This window comes from Mauremys mutica, chromosome 1, assembly GCF_020497125.1.
Source record: "Mauremys mutica isolate MM-2020 ecotype Southern chromosome 1, ASM2049712v1, whole genome shotgun sequence".
In the NCBI taxonomy this organism is placed as follows: domain Eukaryota; kingdom Metazoa; phylum Chordata; order Testudines; family Geoemydidae; genus Mauremys; species Mauremys mutica.
The window spans coordinates 344,368,370-344,391,808 of NC_059072.1; the positions used below are offsets into that span (position 1 = coordinate 344,368,370).

A 23,439-nucleotide genomic window follows, 5' to 3' on the forward strand; every position below is an offset into this window, starting at 1 on the left:
GCTGCCACTCCCTTGTCAACTCTGCCTGTGCCTCTCGTGGCGGTAGAGTACAGGAGTCGACGTGTGAGTGCTCGGGTGTTGATTTATCGCGTCTAGGCTAGACACGATAAATTGACACCCCCCCCGCTGGATCGATCACTACCCCCCGATCCGGTGGGTAGTGTAGACATACCCTAAGTATAGTACTTTGCACTTGCCTTTATTGAATTTCATCTTGTTGATTTCAGACTAATTCTCCAATTTATCAAGGTCATTTTAAATTCTCATCCTGTCCTTCAAAGTTCTTGCAACCCCATCTTGGTGTCATTACAAATTTTGTAAGCATTCTCTCCACTCCATTATCCAAGTCATTAATGAAAATATTGAGTATAACCAGACCCAGGACTGACCTCAGGGGACCCCACTAGAGATGTCTTTCCATGTTGAGAGAGAACCATTGATAACTACTTGATATGTAATTGGTTTAATAAACATCTAACTTTTTTATCTTAGTTCAATTTCAAAAAAAAAGGCCCAGCTGCTGAAATTTGCCTCCCATGTTGCAGAAGCCTCACATATACTGTTATTTTTTAAAATCAAACTGGGGCCTGAAGTTTGACTCCATGAACACCTAGCATGTAGTTAGTAAATATTTAAAAGTCATAACAAATCTTACAAATATCTTCTAGGAAAATTCAGAATAAATTTTCAATCAAATAAAACAATTTCAAGTACCCGACCTTGATGAAATGTCATCCAAAGTCAAAACAGTACAAAACACAATAAAGTCGTCTTCATCGTCTGACCATCCCATCTAAGTATCAAAGGTGCTGGTGTACAAACTGCAAGTAATTTGATGCTGTGCTATTGAGAGTCTTTTTTTGATCTTCATCACTTTTTCACTAGTAGGGTGGTGAAGCACTGGAATGGGTAACCTAGGGAGGTGGTGGAATCTTCTTCCTTAGAGGTTTTTAAGGTCAGGCTTGACAAAGCCCTGGCTGCGATGATTTAGTTGGGAACTGGTCCTGTTTTGAGCAGGGAGTGGGACTAGATGACCTCCTGAGGTCCCTTCCAACCCGGATATTCTATGTTTCTATGATTCATTTCTCACTCTACAGATTGGAGTCTAAATATAGGAATTCCTCCCACACCTCAGATGCAGTATCTGTGTGGGATTTCTTTATTAATTATTAAAGGAGAATGTTATGATTGAAGCTACTCTGGTGTAAATTATTTCTTGACCTAATCCAGTTGTAAAGCACCAAAACCTCTTGACATACACCTTGAAATATAGTTTAACAACATTGTGAGTGTATATAATGCTTGTGAAAGGGGCCACCTTGACAGCACTTGAGACTGTCTCTGTTTATCCACAGAACAGGTGGAATGTGAAGTACTCTCTGTTTATCCACAGAACAGGTGGAATGTGAAGTGCTCTCTGTTTATCCACAGAACAGGTGGAATGTGAGCAATGGAAATACAGTCTCCTTTTTTTAATTTTTTTTTTACATGTACCTTTCATAAATATCAAGCCGGTTTACCATGTAGCAAGAAGTACATAATGAGGTAGAGTAAAAATAAATAGTTGTAATAGTTGTAATAGTAATAAAAAAAAGTTAATGTAATCTTGACCAAATTGACCAAAGAGAAAATGACCTAATCTGAGTCATGTACAAATGTACAAATCCTAGATTAAGGGTAAAATTTGCAAAGCACCTAAGTCCCATTTTCAAAAGTGATTTAGGGCCAGATTTTTGAAGGTATTTAGGCGCCTAACTCCCACTGACATAAAATATCTGGCCTTAACTTCCGTTGATTTTCAATAAGACTTAAGATCCTAAGTGCTTAAATCACTTTTGAAAATGAGACTTAAGTCTTGTCTATACAGTGCTTTAGTCTGCATCAGAGGGGTTTCAATTTGAGTTAGGATTTCTGATAAAGAAAATTGGATTCAAGTGAGAAGAGGATCTGCTAAATTATGAACCTGAAGGAACAGCATGATCTGAGAACTTGCTCCAGTAGTTTGTACACAAACAAAAGCAATGGATAGGGTTGCCAACTTCCTACTCACTCAAAACCAACACCCTTGCCCTGCCCGGCCCATCATTTGAGGCCCCACCTCTGCCCCGCCCCTTCTCTGAGGGCCCTCCCCCTATTCAATCCGTGCTCCCTCCCTCTGTCACTCTCCCCATCCTCACTCACTCACTCATTTTCACCAGACTGGCTCAGGATGGTTGAGTTGAGGGAGGGGGTGAGGGCTCCAGCTGAGGGTGTGGGCTCTGGAGTGGGGCCAGGGATGAGGGGTTTGAAGTGCAGGAGGGGGCTCTGGGTTGAGGCGGGGGGTTGGGTGTGGGAGGGGTATGGGCTCTGGGCTAGGGGTGCGGGTTCCATGTGGGGCCAGAAATGAGGGGTTCAGGGTGTGGGAGGGGGCTCTGAGCTAGGGGTTGGGGTGCGAGGGGGTGAGGACTTTGGCTGGGGGTGCGGGCTCTGGTGTGGAGCAGGAGATGAGGGGTTTGGTGTGCAGGAGGGGGCTCTGGGCTGAGGCAGGGGGTTGAGGTGCAGGTGGGTGTAGACTCCCGGGGTGGGGCTGGGGATGACGGTTTTGGGGAGCAGGAGGGTGCTCTGGACTCGGATCGAGGTGTTCGAAGGGCCTTCAACATCTGAACATGGGAATAGTAATTTCTACATAATTGATAGAGGTGTTGTGAGGATTAATTAACATTTATACATTCCTTTAAACATGTAAAGCTCAGTATAAGTATTATTGATATATTTTATTCTTAAAATCAGACTTTTCTTTAGCAAGTATGTAATATTGGGTTCTGTGTTTGCCTGGCTTTCCATTGTAAGTGTTCTGTTTAATAGGAAGTCTCTGAATCACATTCCAGAAAAAAAAAATTTTAGTTTTCTTTAGCAACTCTCTCCAACTCTGGGCTGTATTATGGCTCAAAGGCAATGGAGCAGTGGAGAGAGGGAAGGAGTTAGCAGCTGGCTGTGAGTATGGTGGAGTCTGGAGGAATTATGCCTGCTTCTAAGAGCAGCAGTTGCTGCACCCAGTCCCATACTAAAGATGTAGGGTCCAATTCATTGTTGCCCTGTACCTTGACCAGTACAAAGTGGGTGTAAAATGCTACCATTCTGACCAGTAGCATTTTACAACCAGTTTGCATTTACATTGCACTAGTGTAAATAAGGTGCAGGGCAACGGTGAATCAGGTCCCCATTGTGTGCACACCCAAGCATTATCTCTCAGATAGGTGCTCCTGCCCAGGGTGTGAAGCACTGGCTGGGCCTCCAGTTTACCTACACTCTGCTGCAAGGAGTGTGCAGCATGAGAGGGCCCCTGGGTATTCAGTGCTTTCTGTAAGGGTAACTCCTCTGGGGGCAGAAGGGGTTCACTGCATGCTTTGCCCCCCACTGCACCCAGGCAGGGACACTTTTCATGCAAATTCCACAATCAGTGTGGACAAAATAGATTCCAAGGTATTTCCTTGCTAAATGAGATCGGGAGGGGTGGTTCTCCACTGCACAGTTCCACTTGAAAGAACTTTGGACACTTTCTTTATTGCTTCTTCATGTGTTTGTCCGACTGGTAATTTTACTGTACCTTGTGCTCCGTCAGCAAGGTAATTCAGTCACTGAGAAGAAGGATGGTCCAGTGGGTATGGTGCTAGCCTGGGTTCAGTTACCTGCTCTGCCACAGGCTTTCTGTGTGACCTTTGGCAAGTCAGTCTCTCTGTGCCCCAGTTCCCCATGTACAAAATAGGGATGACAGTACCTTGGTGTTACGGGTGGTGAATATATTAAAGATAGTGAAGTGCTCAGATGCTACAGTAATGGGGTTATATACACGCGTTGGATAGATAGGTCATGTGACCAAGATTCTCAGAATATGTCCTGCATTTATTAATCTTAATATTCATTTGCATTTACCGATTGTAATGCAGCTACAATAGAGGTTTGTTTGTTTTTTCCATCATCAGAGTACGCTCGATTTGAGGCAAAAATCCATGACCTACGCGAGCAGATGATGAACCACAGCATGAGTTCTGGGTCTGGCTCCCTGAGAACCAATCAGAAGCGGTCACTCTACGTCAGGTAGGCACGGAGTGTTTTTCCTGATGATACGTGTGAGCAGCTTCTCTACCAAGTGGTTTGGAGAGCTGAGGAATGGAACCGAGACATGTATCATGATGTGAGTTTATATGGTTCAAAATGTATAATGCAGTGAAATTAATATAATTGCTTGATGCGCCTATATTAGTAATGCTGTCATTCCGAGGCTATTTTTAAAGAGCAGTAGAAAGAGTTGTAGCAATGTTTTAAGGTGAAAACTTTCACCATTTGACAACCCACACAGTAGCTGAAAAAACAGACGAGCTTTTCTGTATACTGAAGGCCTCAGTTAGGTCAAATTCCATTGGACTGGGCACCATTCAAACTGCCCCTGCCACAAGGAGCTTATGATCTAAGAGGCAGGACGATAGAGGATGACAATTATATAGGATGTACACAATTCTTAGCTAGGCAGTACTAGTGATCACCGCTTTACCTTTGCCATAGTCATCCTAGTTCCATAGCCATTATTAACCAAAGGACTGGGATTCACACCTCTGATTCTAGCAAGTTTTGCTGTCAGCCCCTCATTTTGGCAATGGAAAGTGTACTGCTAAAGGTCAGCATGTGGGGTTTAATGCCAAATATTTTAATAGCACTCCTACTTTTTAGGCCTTCCACTTCTAAACTCTTTCCTCGTGCTGAGCATACCATTTGAAATTCTTGACAATCGCAAAGTCCAGGGAATCATAGAATCATAGAATCTCAGGGTTGGAAGGGACCTCAGGAGGTCATCTAGTCCAACCCCCTGCTCAAAGCAGGACCAAACCCAACTAAATCATCCCAGCCAGGGCTTTGTCAAGCCTGACCTTAAAAACCTCTAAGGAAGGAGATTCCACCACCTCCCTAGGTAACCCATTCCAGTGCTTCACCACCCTACTAGTGAAAAAGTTTTTCCTAATGTCCAGCCTAAACCTCCCCCTCTGCAACTTGAGACCATTACTCCTTGTTCTGTCAATATGTCAACCTCCAGGCAGTGACAATTATTCATGGGGGGGGAGGGGGAGGAGCTAATTGGGTGGTACCATTGCAGAGATCCAATTAAGGCTAAATCCTAGATTTTGTCACTTTGCTTTCAGCATGAGCGGAGAGGGTAGCAAAGAAGGAATTTAAGCAAGAGGGAAATACTTAAAGTAGGCGATTGGTGGTCTCATTGCAGTTCCCAGTGACAGGAACCCCAACAGGCACTAATTGGTACTTCAGTAGAGAGGTCAAGGTCTGAATGGGGATTGAGATGGAACTTCTCTCATATCCCCAGAGGTTGATCTGTCCAGACCAGGATGGAAGTATCTTGAATAGGCAGCAGGTTTAAAACAAACAAAAGGAAGTATTTCTTCACACAACGCACAGTCAACTTGTGGAACTCCTTGCCAGAAGATGTTGTGAAGGCCAAGATTATAACAGGATTCAAAAAAGAACTAGATAAATTCATGAAGGATAAGTCCATCAATGGCTATTAGCCAGGATGGGCAGGGATGGTGTCCCTAGCCAAAAGTTGGGAATGGGCAAAAGGGGATGAATTACTTGATGATTACCTGTTCTGTTTGTTCCCTCTGAAGCCCCTGGCATTGGCCACTGTCGGAAAACAGGATACTGGGCTAGATGGACCTTTGGTCTGACCCAGTATGGCTGTTCTTATGTCATGGGTACAGGTCTAGCTGCACCTCTGACCCATCTCTGGTCTCTCTCTTAATGCACAACCACTGGTATCAGGACTCCTGCCTTAACTTTTCCTTTCAGTGAAATCGTGTGATTCTCCAACACTTAGACCAGGCCCTGGTCAACAGAACCCTGTGTATCTACTATACTTACCAGTAGGTCCAACTGTGTTTGGTACTTGCAGTTCTTCTTCATGGGAAATACCGTGACCAGACAGCCTTCTTAAAACCATACCATTGTTTAATCTGCACAATTGGAATAAATCTTAACAAAAGAGAAAAAGGACTTTAAAACAATACCCAGTCTACTGCATATCTATTCTACCTAATGGCTTACCAGCCCCCATAAGCTAGAAAAGCCTAACCGCTTCAGACATGCCAGCCAGTGTCTTTGTGTGTCAGTCTGTTCCCCAACAGAAATTGTCTCTCAAATGCCCCTGCCCTAGAGAGACATGCACCTTTTATCCAGCCAGAAGTTCTTTGTCTTCTTAGGCCTGGTCTACACTGGGGGGGCGGGGGTCGATCTAAGGTACGCAACTTCAGCTACGTGAATAGCGTAGCTGAAATCGAAGTACCTTAGCTCGAATTACTTACCCATCCTCACGGCGCAGGATCGACGTCCGCGGCTCCCCCGTCGACTCCGCTACCGCCACTCGCTCCGGTGGAGTTCCAGAGTCGACGGGAGCGCGTTCGGGGTTCGATATATCGCATCTAGATGAGACGCGATATATCGAACTCCGAGAAATCGATTGCTACCTGCCGATCCGGCGGGTAGTGAAGACGTACCCTTAGTTTCCTGAATTTGGCCTGCTTTCCAAAGCAGTTTGGTGGGCTCAACAGGATGTCAAGCCAGTGTCTCTAGAGCAGGGGTCAGCAACCTCTGGCATGCGGCTCGCCAGGGTAAGCACCCTGGTGGGCTGGGCCGGTTTGTTTACCTGCCACGTTGGCTGATCGCGGCTCCCACTGGCCACGGTTCACCGCTCCAGGCCAATGGGGGGCTGCAAGAAGCAGCGCAGGCCAAGGGATGTGCTGACTGTGGCTTCCCACCACTCCCATTGGCCTGGAGCAGTGAACTGTGGTCAGTGTGAGCCGCGATCGGACGAACCTGCGGACGCAGCAGGTAAACAAACTGGCCCATCCCGCCAGGGTGCTTACCCTGGCGAGCCGCATGCCAGAGGTTGCCAACCCCTGCTCTAGAGTCATTATCCATTCCATTATCATGTGACAACCCTCAATAGTTTGTTTGTCTTATCTTGAATCATTGTTTTGAATTCCTGTTTGTTTCCCAACATCCCTGTTGATTAAACCCAATACAGCCAACAGTAAAAATCCCAATATAGTATCCATAGATTATTACAGAATAGCCCCATATCTGCCACAGGAGGCACCTTGGTGGGGCAAATGTGGGGACATTTTTGATGTCATTACCAGTACAGCACTTGTTCTGTAAATAGAGGACTTCATTCTGCTCACAATCCAGCACCTTTCACAAGCATCAACTTAATACACATTTTTTTTTAAATCAAAACTTAACTTTAAATACAAGTAGAATATTTCTACCTGGAAAGAGATTCAGAAGCCCAAGGTCCCCATTGGCAGCACTCTCAGTGTAACTGACTCCATAGCCTCTGAGTAATCTTTTCAAAAGCACCTAAGTGCCATTTTCAAATTGATTTAGACACTTAGGAGCCTAAGTCTAATTGAAAGTCAATGTGACATAGGGATCTGATGGTCAGATTTTCAAAGAAATTTAGGCACCCAAAGGCGCCTATTGGGATTTTCAATAGTACCTAAGCAGGTGAATCAATGGGAGTTAGTCACCTGATCTACTTAAATGCTTTTGAAAATCTGTCTAGGCACCTATCTGCATCTTTCGGTGTCTTTTAAAATCTGAGCCTAAGTGCGTAGATCACTTTTGAAAATGGAACATAGGCTCCTAAGTTATTTAGGCCCTTTTGAAAATATTACCCTCTGTCTTAATATACAGCTGTTGAAGTAACATCTGTTGTTTTTAAATTCACAATTGGAAACAAATAGTTTATAATTTTGTAAGATGGAGTTTGATTAAACAAAAATCTCCAGTAGTCATCATGGTGACCTCGAAGTAACCCGATACTCTTCTGATGTCTTTTAGCCATATGTCTAAATATCACTTCCCATACCACAAATACAAATCTGTTCTTTTATTTCATAACTGAGCAGAAAAGCCTCAACCATGAAACCTCAAGAACCTCAGTTCCTTTTTAGTTGCATAAATTCATGCAGTCAAAGCCAAGAAAGCTGGCTGTGTTCAGCTCTACTAAAAGTGTACTTGAGAAGCACTGTATTTTACATATTATTATTATTATTTATTTGGAATGTGGTAGAACCTAGAGGCCACAGTCGGGCATGGCCTCCATTGTGCTAGGCACTGTTGATTCAAATAATATATGGTCGTTACTAAAGTAGTTTCTGTCTTTATTAGGTACTGGGGCAGTGGGTTGGGGGTAGGGTGACCAGATGTCCCCATTTTATAGGTACAGTCCCGATTTTTGGGTCTTTTTCTTATATAGGCTTCTATTACCTCCCACCCCCTGTCCTGATTTTTCACATTTTCTGTCTGGTCACCTTAGGTGCGGGGGGAAGAATGACATGGCAAACATGCCATATTCTCTGAGGTTTTGATTTGCTGGGGACATTAAGGATAGAATCCCCTTCTCATCGAGGGACCTTTGTGAGAAGTCTGCAGCATAGGAGAATACTGTAATAATGTTCTTGAAATTCAGGCCAAGTGCATTTTAGATGATCATTTTGGTAAGCATCTGTGCAGTGTGTGAAAGGACAAGATGCTGCTAATTATCCTAAAAATGTCTACGTAGCAATTCCCAGTTATGATAGAAAGTTGATGATTCCATTTTTCTTCATTTCTTCTTTATTTAAGATGTTGCGGTTTTGCCGTTCTGCGTTGAATACGAGCTTGTGTGTGTGTGTGTGTGTATATATATATTCAGCTTGAAATGTTTTAGCGTTGGAGTTTTAATTGGGATAAATTTCATTGGTTAGGCAGTGCGTGGGTACATAAAGTAATTGCTGCGTAGATAAAATTACACTGGGAAAACCAGAAGAGAGGAAAACAAGTTTCTCTTAAATTGAGAATTATTAAAAAATAAATACAACCAGTGCACCAGCAGCAGCTGATAGGACGTGTGGGTCTTTCTTCTGCCCTTCTTGTGGAAAAGTGTGAGAGGAAAGATAAAGTCTGTGGCAGGAGCCATACAGAGTTTCCAGCAGATCCTTCCAACTGGGATTGAGTTTGCTACTTTCATCATGGAATGGGCAGTGGGTTCAAACCCTAAAACTTGCAGATTCCCTCCCCCCCCCCAAGACCTTGGGGGAACCATGGCATGCTAGGTCGCCATACCAATTCTGGAGACTCCCTGTCTACCATTGTCTCTGAAAGCATGGCTCCATCAGGCTCCTTCACCTTCTGCTGCCCCTGAAAATAGCTTCAGGAAGGGTTCTCTAGTGCAGAGGGAGGCATGCAGAAAGCTAATACAGCCTCAGGCTCTGTGAAGGTTTGTGTGGATTCCTCACAGAATCCTATTTGACCCCACCCTCTCTGAAGATTTAGGAAGGTGGCTTATTCTCTCCTCACACAGACAGGGGAATTACACATGCTGATGCTTGGCACAGTCCAACCCCCTAATAATTGGAACACATTTAGTCATTAATATTAAATGAAGTGTAAAGACTATACAGTATGAAGATAATGGGTCATAGGTGCTAGAACTGCATTTGTCTCAGCTGTTAAAATGTAGTCTTAAAAACTGTATATACTAAGTAGAAACCAGAGAGAGGGATTTTTACATAAAGAATTGTGTAGCTCTTTGAATTCCTTTGTTTAATTTTGGTGATTTGTATTCTTGCTCTTTATCTTAGTCATTTCAAAGAGCCACTGTTGCTTCATGGAAAAATTCCCCTTCAACTGTATTTCTGACTGTAAATCATATTTTCTGTGTTTTTCTTTATCTGTTCTCTTTAGTAGTGGCTTTATATAAAAATACTGTCATTGTTTCTTGAGAATTCAACTGTTCCTGCTGCCCGTGAAGCACTAATTCCCTGTTTGGGATGTTATCAGAATGTCCACAGCAACCAACTGCAGAGCCACAAAGAGTATTAGGAGACTCTAGGTGAGGATTGAAAAACAGGAGATGATTTACTCTTACTTTGCCATGTAAATCGCTTCAGTGAGAAAGAACAAGGGAAAGAAACACAGAAAATATGATGCCTGTGGAGGAACTGATGTGTAATGGGCTAAATAGTGGTTATTTATAGCTCGTTTATTGCCTGGCTAAGGTTAATGGATTTGTTTTGGATCAATTTGCTTTAATTAGAGTGCTGAGACAAGGTTCTGCTTTTCACCACTTTTATTTCTTAGCAACTCAACTGCTAGCTCACAAACCCTTTGATAGGAGGGTAGGGTGAAGACCATCAATAAAGCTAAACATTGTGCTATACACAGATGACTTTTTAGTGTTGACTACATTCTTGTCTTTTGAACTCAGAGGTTAAAACACTTGCTCTTGCAAAATCATGTATATTGGTTTAAAACAGCTGCACTGTCCACTTCCAGTTCTCCAGAGTCACTCATGGGCTGTAGAATATGACAACCTTTTGAAGGACTAAAATATTTAGGAAGTGAAGTCCCTTGGTTGAAAGGAAGCCTGCCAGTGGAATTTTAGTATTAATGGTCAAGCATTGGCGGGATCTGCTAGTGTAGACATGAAGAAACTATTCCATTAAATTAATAGATGCCTCAAATCGTTTGTGTGTGTGTGTGTATCCTAAAGTAGATCAGTGCAAGATTTTCAGGAGATATAGGTGGTCATGTCAGAACTATACATCTCACTGCAGACAGTTGAAAACTAGGTATTAGAGGAAGCATACCATGCCAAAGAACCTGCCTTCATAGGATTGTCTCTCTGATTTCTAGATGAAAAGGGTTCAGGTAAGTTTAGAATACACAACTACAGTACTTTCCAATTTTTATATATTACAAATTGAACCTCTGCAGAAAGGTCTATAACTAAATATTATTACTCTGGGGAGTTAACCCAGAATCCATCTGGCTGTTTAGAACCCTAGATTAAGTAATGGATCAAGACATTTATGGAGACTTAGGCTAGGTCTACACTGCATTTTTGTCATTAAACTGTTTGTCAGTCAGAGGTGTAAAAACACCCCCTGACGACAAAAGTTTTAACGATGAAAAGCACCGATATGGAAAGTGCTTTGTCAGTGAGAAACGCTCTCCCACCAACAAAGCTACCGTCCCTCGTTGGGGATGGTTTTATTTTGCCAGCAGGAGAGCTCTTTCCTGCGGGCAAAGAGCGGCTACACTGCGTACAGTGTTATGGCTGTAGCGGCACCGCTGTATGATACGCGGTGTAGACATAGCCTCAGATCCTTTCATCTCTAGCTTGGTGGTTTAAATCTGTCCAAGATCAGTTGTGACCAAAAGTCATTGCATCTCAAAAAGATTGTTGTCTTTTGTAAAGTGTTTAGATTGGCACGCTGCAATCCAGATTTTTTTTTCCATATCTAAACTGACTCCTTTACACCACAAGTATGAGATGAATCACCACAGTTCAAATGGGCATGGAGCCTCAACCTCTGTCAGCCCTAAACATGGTCCTCCAGGTCAGGGCTGCCCCTTGATGGGTAATGCAAGGTAGCTTGCCCTGCTACTGACCATGCTTTACCTGTTCTAAAGATACTGTACAGTAAAGAGAGTATCTCAGGCACCTCAATCCAGGGAGCATTAAATTCAGTACAAATGTTTGTTAAAAGGAAATTATTTTTGTCTTCATTTTGTTATATTTGGTGTAAGGCACTTCCAAAGCTTTGACGGATATCAAACAGAGTATTTTAAATTATTGTAAGCCTCTATGTTTTACAGACTATTATAACTCTGGACATCACACATGGTTCCATATCAGATTATTGTTTTACTGTGCCTGCCTTTATGAACCTGAGCTTAATGCTTAGTGGACTTCTAGAAGGTGGTGATGAGCATAGTATAAGAAACCTATATAGAATATAGCTATAGCCGTAAGATCATAAAAAATTATAAGAAACCTTTAAAAGAGAGAAGTTTCAGAATTGTTCACAAGGTATCTTCAATCTTTCAAATCAGCAATGAGCAGTGGGATGAGAATCAGGGAGCCCTGAGTTTTAACCTTGGCTTTGCCACCAAGTCACTGGATGACTTTCAGCAAATCTCCTCTTCACCCCTCTGCCTCAGCTTCCCCATCTCTACAGTCATGAGGATAATATTGTTTCCTTACCTCAGAGGGTTGTGAGGGATAATTAACTAATGTCAGCATGGCTCTTTGAACACTAAAAGCATTATATTTGTGTTTGTTAATTTATTTATTGAGCCACAAAGGGTAGAATGTGAACATTTGCTGTAGTAACTTATCGGGATTCCATACGGCTCAAAGGAGATATGCCTTTAGAGGACATCAGGGGCTAGGGACATTCTATTGTGTACTCTGAGCTCCAGAACAATGAATCCTCTACTTGGTGCTAGAGGCAGTGCATGCACTTACTTAACTCCTTAAAAATAGACTTGATGCCATAGTTGTACTAGCACCTGGGGAGAGCTCTGTTTTGAAAATAGTTACAACTGAAGAGTTCAGTCTCCAAAGTTTGTGAGGATTGCAAGCAGCATCCAGTTGGTTACATTTATAGAATGCCTGTTACAGCCACCATTTTATCCTACTTTCTTTCTGGAGGCTAAAGACTCCCATTGGCTTTAGTAAGCATTGGATTTGGTTTGAAAGATGGAATTCTCCTCTGAAAACCCTAAATGTGAAAAATGAACATGTAAAGATGACAAAATGGTGCCCTGAAGATCTGGGAAAAGAAGTTTCCCACTGCAAGAGAGAATCAGTGAAGATAAAACTTCACTAGATATGGGAGCAGGGGAGTTATGAAGGGGAATGGCAATTTAAAAATATAAAAAACTTCCAATACAGAAGCTGTAATAGCCTGGTCTTTATGTCCATAGAAATTACGGAGCGACTCAACACTGCAGTCTATGGCATGATCTACATATCTTAATCCATTAATTAGCAGAACAAGCCTTCAGAAGTGTGGAGCATCCTTTCCTCTCTGCACATTTCTCCTCAGACACGCAAATTTACCATAAACAAGCTGTAAAGGCAGCCGGTGCTGTATCTGCTGTTTCTATTTCAGTAACAAAGTGCTCTGCATTTTAGGTTTGCTTGTTTTGCAAATCAATACATTTCTCACATTCTTGTCGCTTGCCCCTCCTTACCCCCCCCAGTTGCTTCAAAATTCATTTGCCACTCTCAGGAATAAAATCAAGAGCTATTGATACATACACACGGGCAGCGTGTTTTTCCAGACTGCATGGTTGTATGGTCGCATCCACAGTGCCACACCTGAAATTACTTCTCTTTCATGCTGCAAAACTTTATTACAGAATTATAGCTTTGGGAGGGGAGTTCGATGAGTGAACTTGGCACCTAAATATTACTATTTTATTTTGATAATCCGCAGAGTTTACACAGCCCTGATTGTACACTGCGTGGCAAGCTAGAAACCACTACAGCTCTCTCTTTACATCAAAACATAAATGGTGTTAAGTAGGATTTTTCATAATGTTTGGTAATTTTCCTTTGATGAATCTCAAGCAACTAAATTATAGCACAGATTGAAAAAAGTGTGTTGCAAAGAATCTCTCTAAATGGAAGAATATAGAGAGAGTGATTTTAGTAAATAATTTGTTAATCTGTTTAGAAAGTGTCAGATGTGTGTATGCCTAACCTGCACTTGCAAAATAGGTCACTGAGCTTGCAAGTGCATATTAGAATTGGGAAATGGCAAATTGTGTAGGCAGTTACCCATTGGGCATATTCCACTTACGGATGCTTTTTTGAATAGTCTACCACTAGTGTTCAGCTATTGTTCTATTAATACAAGGTGTGGTCCAGTTCCCGTTGAAATCAAAGGGAGTCTTTTCATTGGTTTCAATGGGAGCTGTATCAGGCTCATAACCAGGTAAAAATCCAAGCCTGTACTTTTCTGAGGCAGAAATAAAGCACAAATAACGATCCCTCTCCAAAATGCCTCTTTTTTAAAGCAGGGCAAGATGGTCTCTTTTCAGGCTGAGCTCATTCCTTATCCCTTACTCCTTTTTTGTATTTGTATTTGGTTTTGTATTTGCTGTTTTTTGGAGCAGGAAGGCTGTCCTTATACTATCAGCTCAGTCTTCTGGTGTATGGAGCTTCAGGAGCATCTGCTTCCTGACTCTCTAACACTTCCCAATTTGGTTCCTTACTCCTGAAAAGGAAAACAGGGTTTGGGACCTTTTTGGTCCTACTTGGGTAACCCCAAGCAAGCTGCCTGGGTGCCTGTTGGGACCCACATGGGTAGTGTATCCTATACATAGATAATTTTATTATTTTGGAGCTCGGCATGGAGCTAATAGCTAGACAAAAGTACCCAGTTTACAGAACAATCCAAGACACTCTAAATGGAATAGGCCAATCAGACCAATTCATATGAAGGAACACAGATGAAAGGTTGCCTTCTGGGGTTCCAAGGTCATATGATTATTTTGTTAACATGTCTGAAACCTATTTTACTTATCATTTTTGGTAAGGGGGGTAGTCATTAGAGGATAGGAGAGACTGATTTTTAGAATTGCTGAGTACCCATGGCTCTAATTGGTGCCGCAGGTGATCAGCACCTCTGAAAATCAGGCCCATAAGTTTTCAGAGATCGTTAATTAAGGTCCCAATAATGGTGTGTGTATGCTGCGGCTGACTAGCCATTCTCTATGTAAAAGACAAGTGTGAGAACTGTTAATCTGCAGATATTCATATCTCAGTGGCTCTTAAGTTGAGACTTTAAAATTTGTTGGTGTTCTGGTGTGAAATGAACTAACGTGATATGCCAAAAGTACAGTGGTATGCCTGAGATATATTCTGGGTGTATAAAATTTGATATACCTGATATATGGTCAGGTGGGGCTATTAGCTGCCAGATGACCTGGCTAAAGATTTCTCTAACACTGTGCTTATTATCTCAGCATATTTTCCTGCTGTATTAATATTTAAATAGTTCATCATTTTTAAAAGGTAATGTTAGTTTTACGGATATTAAGAGTACTCCCTTTGGGGAGGAAAAAAGCAGGTAATGGACAGCAAAAATCAAAAGTATAACCACAAAAAGTCACAGCATTCTCATCTCAGTTTCTGACACCAACCTTAACATGCTACCTCTTATATTTACATTACAGTTGAGGCAGGACATTGTTGTCAGGGGCAGAAGAACCAATTCAGCCAAACTGAGCAAAAGGTGAAGCGTTTGTGCATCTTTGTGAGGTTCTGAATGTCATTTAACTCCTTCCCCTACCATCTGATGCTGGGAATCTCAACCCACTGCTAATGCTCTGCCTCCTTTCCCTAATAATGCCACTGGCCAGATATCTCTCTTTGTGGGAGATGATGCAGTCTTTACCTAAAAGGTTCTTGCAAGGTGGGGGTGATGGGAAAAGTCCATTTTTATCATTTTTATTTGGCCCTTCAAAGCAGTTTTTCAGGTCCTCTCCCCCAAATGTAACCAACTCCTGTCCACCGATTTGCATGAGGGTGGCCTGAAGATTTTGGGTAGGGTTAGTGAGATGATTCTGTGGAATCCCACCAAAACTCACCCATTTTCTTTTTTTAAAAGGGGGGTAATCTGTGGGCCACCCCAAAATATCCTGCTACAGAAGAGATGGAGCCTAGTGCTATGCTGGAGTCTGTGCATATTGCCATTATTTTTAAAAGCATTTCAAGGGATGATTCTCCAATTGGTGAATTTTAGCTTGTTGTGAGTCTGATCCTACAGGATGCGGAACACTTCCTGTTAGGTGTTGAACACACACAATTCCCATGGCACTCAGTACCTGGCAGAATAGGACCCTATGGAATAAACTATAGCTTACAGTAGTTTTATTGTTGTACAGGAAGACAAGCTCTGATTTAAATTCTTTATTGTACAATATATACAGTAGATTAATCCTTTAAAAAGATGTATTTTCCCACTGCATCTGAGTTCCTTATTCAGGTCATTCTGTAGAAGTCCATTTCTTTACCTTGCCAGTGGATCTTTTAAGTATCACCTGCATCTAATTTTGTGCTAAATTACTGGCTGTGCAGTGAAATCATAAATGAAATACTGAATTACGAATGCCTGCTGGAACAGATTCCCTCTTAGCAAATATGGTAGAAATAAGTGGCATACACTTCTGGCCATTTTCCTTGTTCTGTCCCATAAGATAGTTAAACAATGTCCTAGAATGGGTAATAGACTTAAGCATGTGCTAAGGAAGCAGTGCACCTTTTATTTTCATAGGAGATCCTTCAATAGCTTTTCAAGTATACATATATTCTGTTTCCCAGATCCCTATTTGCACTGCCAGTTTCATAGAGCAGTGCCTCACTCAGAGGGGAAGCATCATCTAGAATACAGTAGTTTCCTAAAGCAGAAAACAATGATGAAAAGATTTTGCCTTGTTTAAGAATATGGGAATATGATTCCTGAAAGATTTAAATAACCAAAACAGCCACTATTTCAGATGGCCTGATTTTTTAATACACATTCAGAACATGATCAATTAAGGCAGGAAAAAATGGCAACAAAGTAGATTGTCTGGAGCTTAAAATGGCTGAAAGTGAATCAGCAAAACATGCATTTAGGGCTTTTCTGCTGTGTTTGAAAATATCATGTAGTCTCTGACAAACAGCTCTTATGTTTCCATGTCAACAGCTAAGAAAGGACATTGGTTAGTTTATTGCTCGGTGAGGTGCTGGGAAAGTACAAGCCAAGCTAGAACATGGATGTAGACAAGGAAACCAATCAAGGTAAAATGCCCCCATAAATTTAGTCAAGGCGGGGGGTATACTGCAGCAAAGTACAGTACATTGTGTACAGTACAAGCAAATAAAAAATGTGAGGGTTGCTAAGTCAGCGGTAAAGTGAGAAACAAAAATAATAATGCTTAGCACCTATTAACGTGCCTCCCAGCTGAGGATCTCACATAAATGGATCCCAGAGGCATGGTAGAGCAGATCATTCTCTAAATCAGGGGTAGGCAACCTATGGCACGGGTGCCGAAGGCGGCATGCGAGCTGACTTTCAGTGGCACTCACACTGCCTGGGTCCTGGCCACTGGTCCGGGGGGCTCTGCATTTTAATTTAATTTTAAATGAAGCTTCTTAAACATTTTAAAAACCTTATTTACTTTACATACAACAATAGTTTAGTTACATATTATAGACTTATAGAAAGAGACCTAAAAACGTTAAAATGTATTACTGTCACGTGAAACCTTAAATTAGAGTGAATAAATGAAGACTCGGTGCACCACTTCTGAAAGGTTGCCGACCCCTGATCTAAACTAAGAATATAGATCATAAAGTCAAGATGAGCATTGTTGCAATGGAAGGTAACCCAGGAGGAGAAGAGTGAGAATTTCCTTGTGAAGGGACTTTCCAAGAAAGATAAATGAGGAGAATCTTTCCTTCACAGTGAGGAAATCCATCTGTGGAAAAGGGGACCCAGTGAGTAGGCCATGGTGATCGGTGGGCTCTACCATATCATCTTCTAATGCCTATCATCAGAAATATAGATGGCTGAGTGTACTATATAATGAGCGTACGAAGAATACAAGTAAATTGCCTACCAGAAATTAAGGTCCATACAGAGTCCAAAAGCAGCTACAACTTAAGATTCGCTGCTATCTCACTCTCTTACCAGAGAACGAAGTCCTTCAGCAGAAGGTCTGGGACCATGCTGGCTTGAGACCACTACCTAGCCCTAATACAAAGGTGGGCAAACTACGGCCCGCAGGCCTCATCCAGCCTGCAGGATCCTCCTGCCTGGCCCCTGAGATCCTGCCCTGGGAGGCTAGCCTCCGGCCCCTCCCCCGCTGTTCCCCCTTCTCTGCAGCCTCAGGTCGCTGTGCTGCTGGCGCAATGCTCTGAGCGGCGGGGCTGCAAGCTCCTGGGGCAGCGCAGCTGCAGAGCCCAGCCTGACCCGGTGCTCTGCATGGCGCAGTGGCGTGGCTGGCTCCCGCCGGGCAGCACAGCTTGCCTGTCCTGCTGCTCTGGGTGGCACAGCTGTAGCACTGCCAGCCACCAGTTCTCCAGGCAGCGTGGTAAGGGAGTGGGGGGGAGGTTGGACAGAGAGCAGGAGAGTTTGGGGTGGGGGTGGGGGTCAGGGGGTGGGGTTGTGGATAGGGGTCGGGGCGGTCAGAGGGCAGGGAACGGGGGTTGAATGGAGGTAGGGGTCCCGGGGGGGAAGTCAGGAAGGGGGTGGGGTAATAATTGGAGATATACCAATCTCCTAGAACTGGAAGGGACTTTGAAAGGTCATTGAGTCCAGCCCCCTACCTTCACTAGCAGGGCCAAGTACTGATTTTTGCCCCAGATCCCTAAGTGGCCCCCTCAAGGATTGAACTCACAACCCTGGGTTTAGCAGACCAACGCTCAAACCACTGAGCTCCCCCTCCACTGAGTTGGATGGGGTGGTGGGGGGCAGTCGGGGGAGGGGTTCTGGGTGCAGTTAGAGGACAGGGAATGGGGGCGTGGATGGGGCAGGAGTCCTGGGGGGGACTACCAGGGGGTGAGAAGCAGAGGGGGGTCGGATGGGGGCGGGGGCTGGGCCACGCCTGGCTGTTTGGGGAGGCACAGCCTCCCCTAACCGGCCCTCCATACAATTTCGGAAACCCCATGCGGCCCTTAGGCCAAAAAGTTTGCCCGCCCCTGCCCTAGTACTGTGTATCCAAATGGGTTTCATGCAGCTAGTTTCATAGACTGCTGTGGTTGTCCTGCAGCTGGTTTGTCCAGGTTCTCCATGTCCAGAATAATGTGGGTGCCGTGCAGCCAGTCTGCCTAGGACTGCAGGAGGCATGCCAATGGCTGGACAGTACATTTCGTTCTGAATCAATTTAAGTGAGGGGTCGATCAGACCTAGGAGGTTGCTGCAGCATCTCCCATGCAGTGGCGCTGGAACAGTGTTTAGAGTGGGGGCACTGAACTGTGCCCCTCCTTACCCCTGTCCATGTCCCTTACCACCCCCTATACTGGGGCTGGGAGCAGGGCCGTGGCTCCGGGAAGAGGGGATGCAGACAGGGGCAAGGCAGCCAAGGCTTGTGCCACAGCTGGGGACGGAGCCCCAGGTCAGGGCCAGGAGTGGAGCCGCGGGGCTGGCGGCTGGGACCCCGGGCTGGCAGCGGAGCCCCCGAGCGTGGGGCCGGTGGCCAGGACCACAGGCAAAACCGGGGGGTGCAGCAACTCCTGCACCTCTGAGTCCCTGGGAAGGTGGGTCTTAATTCTGCCTACATGGGCCCCTCTTGATGAGTACTGGATGGGAGCACTGTGAGGTTAAAAAAAAGCACCTGTGTATGTGTGTGCGTGTATTTATCTATATGTATAGTTGCCTTTCAGCTCTCTGTATCAGCTGTTTTATCGCCCATGAAGCTTCTTCTTATAGCTCGTGCTTCTCTCACATGCATTTATTTGCTTTATCTATAAATTCAGAAGATCAGAAATTGCTACTAGACCTAGTTAGGTAAAGTTAGTGTCAGAATGTCACTTATTAAGTGAAATTCAAACAATGAAACTAATCCGCCCACTTTCATGAATCTGGTGGTTTTTTTAAGTCCATTCTGTTGCTATTGGAGACATTCCCACTCCTTCACCCCAGACATTACGCAACTTCAATTATAGATTCACCTGCTAGTTGCTATTACGGTACAGGATGTGTATTGCTACGCATCCATTGCCTACGTGCAAGGTAATTTCACGTTGCTAACTTTGCTGCAGTTCCCAGAACTAGTTCCTGACATGGCAGGTAGCAGCCAGGAAGATCTGATTTCCTGCTTCTGAAACTTGCAGTCCCAGAAATACTGTTTTCAGGATGGAGTACTTCTGACATAAGACTACAGTACCATTTCGGAGGGAAGCAGTTACTTGGGGATGCAAGCAGGTATTTGTATTCCCATATATCTCTAAGCCTTTAAGGTTTTGCTGGGCTGCTTTGGGAATAATTTTGGCAGTAGCATGCTGAGGATGTTACCCACCCCTGTCCATTTCAAAGATGGGTCAATATTTTTATTCTTCCTGGAGGCCAGAAATTTATATAATCCTCCCTCTTAACAGCCGCTATTTCCTCTGTCACAATTTCCCCTTCATTATGACTTCGGGGCAGTTCAGAATTCAGACTGAGATTGTGGTGAATGACTGCTGTAATTACTCCTTTCTTTAGATTCTGTAAGCCAGTTTTTAAAGATAAAGATTGTCAGTTATCAATCATGAGATGAAAACCTATCCTTACAGTCATCAAGTACTATTGTGACACCTTATCGTGGATGGATCATAAATACCGTGTCAGATTTAAGTCTTGTCAACAGTTCACTTCAGTACCCAGCCAGTCTGTTTTTCAGTTTGTTTGTCAAGATTTATGCTGTGAGGAAATGTTAACTCAGGCTTTATCAGAAGTAAAATTTAACTTCGTTATTGAAAAATGCCACCAGTCTGTTAAGCCCCATCCATAAAAGGAAATTTACTCATGCCTGACAATATTTTACTCCTGAGGGAATTCTGTGCGACTGCACATGTGCATAATTCATGTCCCCCACAGATTTTTTTTTGTTTTGTTTTCCCTCAGAATAATAGATTCTGATGGGAAAGCGAAGAGAAGCCTCGAGAAGGGTCACATGCCCCTCCCTGGCAGCAGTCCCGAGTGGGTTGCGTTACTTCGGGTGTCAGGAGCAGCCAGGAGAGATGTACATCACCTCCTCGGGGAGAGGGGGAACGGGGCTTGGCATGTGTGTGACACTCTGTCCTTCTTGCTCGCTATCGTGGTGCACCTGGTGTGGAGGGGCAGGACCCCAGGGTGTTTCTGGGGCCAGCCCGGCCATTGTGCTGTGTCAGGGTTGGGTGCAGCCTCGCTGCTGAGTCCATGACCTGGGGTGGAGGCTGTAGGGTGATCCATGCATTCCCACTGGGAGACAGTCCCAGCGCATGCCCCTTGCCCCTGTTACCGTGCCTGCCCTGCAGAGATATGGGGTTGACACAAGCAGCTACGGGGAGCCTTGGCCAGGGATGCCACTTAGGGAGGGTGTTTGCAGTGAGTTTTTCACCCGATATCTGCTTGCAGTGCACACCCCAGTCCCAGGTGGAACTCTAAGCTGCAGTGCCGCACAGCCAAGTCCCCTTCTCCAGGAGCCAGGTTCTCCAACTGCAGCTCCTGCAGTCAGTTTTTTCCACTGTGCTAGGGCCTCTGGAGGTGGGGCAGGCAAGGAAGGGGTCAGTCAGGGTGGGAGGGGGGAGCATAGGGTACCCCGTGGTGGGAGTGGGTAGGGGGGAGCACAGTGGCCTCTGTGGTGGGGAGCGGAGAAGCAGAAGGTCCACAATGGTGCGGGGGAGCAGAGGATCCCTAGTGGTTGGGGGTGTCACGGACTTACAGGTCGTGCCCACTCTTGGCCCCGTGTGGGCCGTGGGAGGTTCTCCTTCAGTGAGACAGCCCTTCTTGGGGGTCCACTCTCTCTCGGGGTTAAGCCCCTTCACCTCCTGGAGCTGCACCTCTCTGAGCCTTAGCACACCTGTTTCTTGCCATGGGCCCCCCTCAGGGAGTTCACTCGCTCTGGACCCCCAGGGCCTCCACCCCCGAAGGGGATGATGCAACCCTGTTCCCTAGACTGGAGTGACTCTTAGCCAGCGTAAAACAGGAGGGTTTATTGAGACGTGAACCCAGCACAGGAAACTCTCTGGCCTCAGGCCTGGCCTCCCTCAGCACAGCACATCCCAGTCTCCCTGCACCCCGGCGGGCCCTGCCTGCTCCCCTTCTCCAGCCCAGAGCCCCCCTGCTTCCCAGCTGTGCATCTGATATCACCGGCCCCAAACCCCGCCTCTGTCCATTGTCTTCTCTCCAGGTAAACAGGGTCGCCTGGGCCTCGTCTCCTCTCTCCTCTGGCTGGAACCAGCTGGTTAGGTCACTGAGGTCCTCTCTTCGCAGTCCATTGTCCTCCCACTGGCCAGAACCGGCTGCGACTCCTGAGCTGGGTCTCTGGGTCGTCAGGTCACCAGTCGCTGGGGTATCCATCCTCCAGGCCATCGGCTGGGGTCCCAGCTTCCCTCTCTGGTCCTCTGTAACAACAAACTCCCTCTCCCCTCACCTCATTAAACCAGTAAAACCCAGGGACACTGAGTTCCACTCCCTCTGCATACATCCCATTGGTAAACACGGGGAAAAAAACAAAAACCCACTCCGTCACAGGGGGGAAGCAGAGGGAACACAGGGCCCCTAGTGGTGGGGGCTGTTGAAGCCTGGGGTGGCCAGTGTTGTGGAAAGGGGGAGTCAATCTCCTCCAGGGGAAGGGAGAGGTGAGGGCAAAGGGATGTGCCCTGAAGGAGGAGGCAGTGAGTGTGGGAGGAGCACCTGAAAGGGAACAGTTCCTGGGGCAAGGATCCTGAGAGAGGGGGAGCTGAAGAAGGGTTGGATGTTAGGAGCTGCTAAGGGGATCTTGGGGTCCATTTGCCCTCAGAGAAACAGGGAGCACCCTCACCTCTCCCTGGGAGGAGACTGGGGACAGACACCACTAAGCTAATGCATTCTCTCAACTGACTAATTTGCTCTCTGCCATCCTCCTCATCTCTCCTACTTTAGGGTAACTTACACTTTGATCCTGCAGTGAGGATCCATATGGGCACAGGGGGTTCTTTAACTCTCTACTCCTGGGGGAATCTTTTTTGTTTTCTATATTGTTACAGACATAGTTGCTGATGGGTATTTTGAAATAAATTACCAAAACAATTGAAACCAACATTATTATATTGCGTTATTTTGGCAAATAAAATATGCAGAATTTTAAAATATTGTGCACAGAATTTTTAATTTTTCTGCGCAGAATTCCTCCAGGAGTAAATATTTGTCAGTAGCCATTTCTCCGTGAAATGATCCTGAAAACTGTTTAACTGATAACGTAGAGAGGACAAAAATGTTTTTAGCACCATTACAGGGAAAATGACTGAGGCAGGGTTCCCAATCTGATGTGGAGTTCCAAGATTCAACCACTGTTTCTATAATACCATTGAAAATTATTTTGTCTTATCTATGCCAGCAGTTGAACCATTTTCAACACTGGTTCAGTGGGGACCTATGCAGCAATGAGGATATGCAAACAAGACTTTATAGCAAACAGAAAAGACACATATAAAGCACTCTTTGATCCTTGGTGGCTCTGCCCTAATCCTGCTTCCAAACAGGAAATTAAAGTTGGATTGACAGCCCATCTAGGCAGAAGTTTATTAAAATTATAGGGTCTGATTCTGATCTCTCACCTGTGTTTCTCCATAGAGGCAACACTGATTATTTTACACTAGCGTAAGCAAGATCAAAACCAGACTCATATTATTATTAGAGCTCCGTGAAACTCCCTGCTTTTAGTCTGCAGCCGTTCATGGGAGTTATATCTTTGAATTATATTCACATCAGTTTCCGTTTAGATTTTGGGCAGAAATGAACCCAGAATTTCAGAATAAAACTCACTACTGTCAACAGGTTTCACCTGGTTCCAGGTGAGAACTATGTGAAACCATGATTTCTGAGAGCCAAACTCTAAAAT

At 44.6% G+C, this 23,439-nt stretch overlaps 1 protein-coding gene across 12 annotated transcripts in view; it reads left to right on the top strand.

Annotated features, from left to right (window-relative positions):
• DLG2 (discs large MAGUK scaffold protein 2) overlaps nucleotides 1-23,439 on the top strand; it is a 1,465,131-nt gene that overhangs the window by 1,325,650 nt on the left and 116,042 nt on the right. For all 12 annotated transcript variants that reach the window (XM_045020521.1, XM_045020529.1, XM_045020530.1 and 9 more), the window contains one exon: nucleotides 3,963-4,077. In XM_045020521.1, the coding sequence (XP_044876456.1) occupies nucleotides 3,963-4,077 (115 nt within the window). The remainder of the gene's footprint in view (nucleotides 1-3,962; nucleotides 4,078-23,439) is intronic.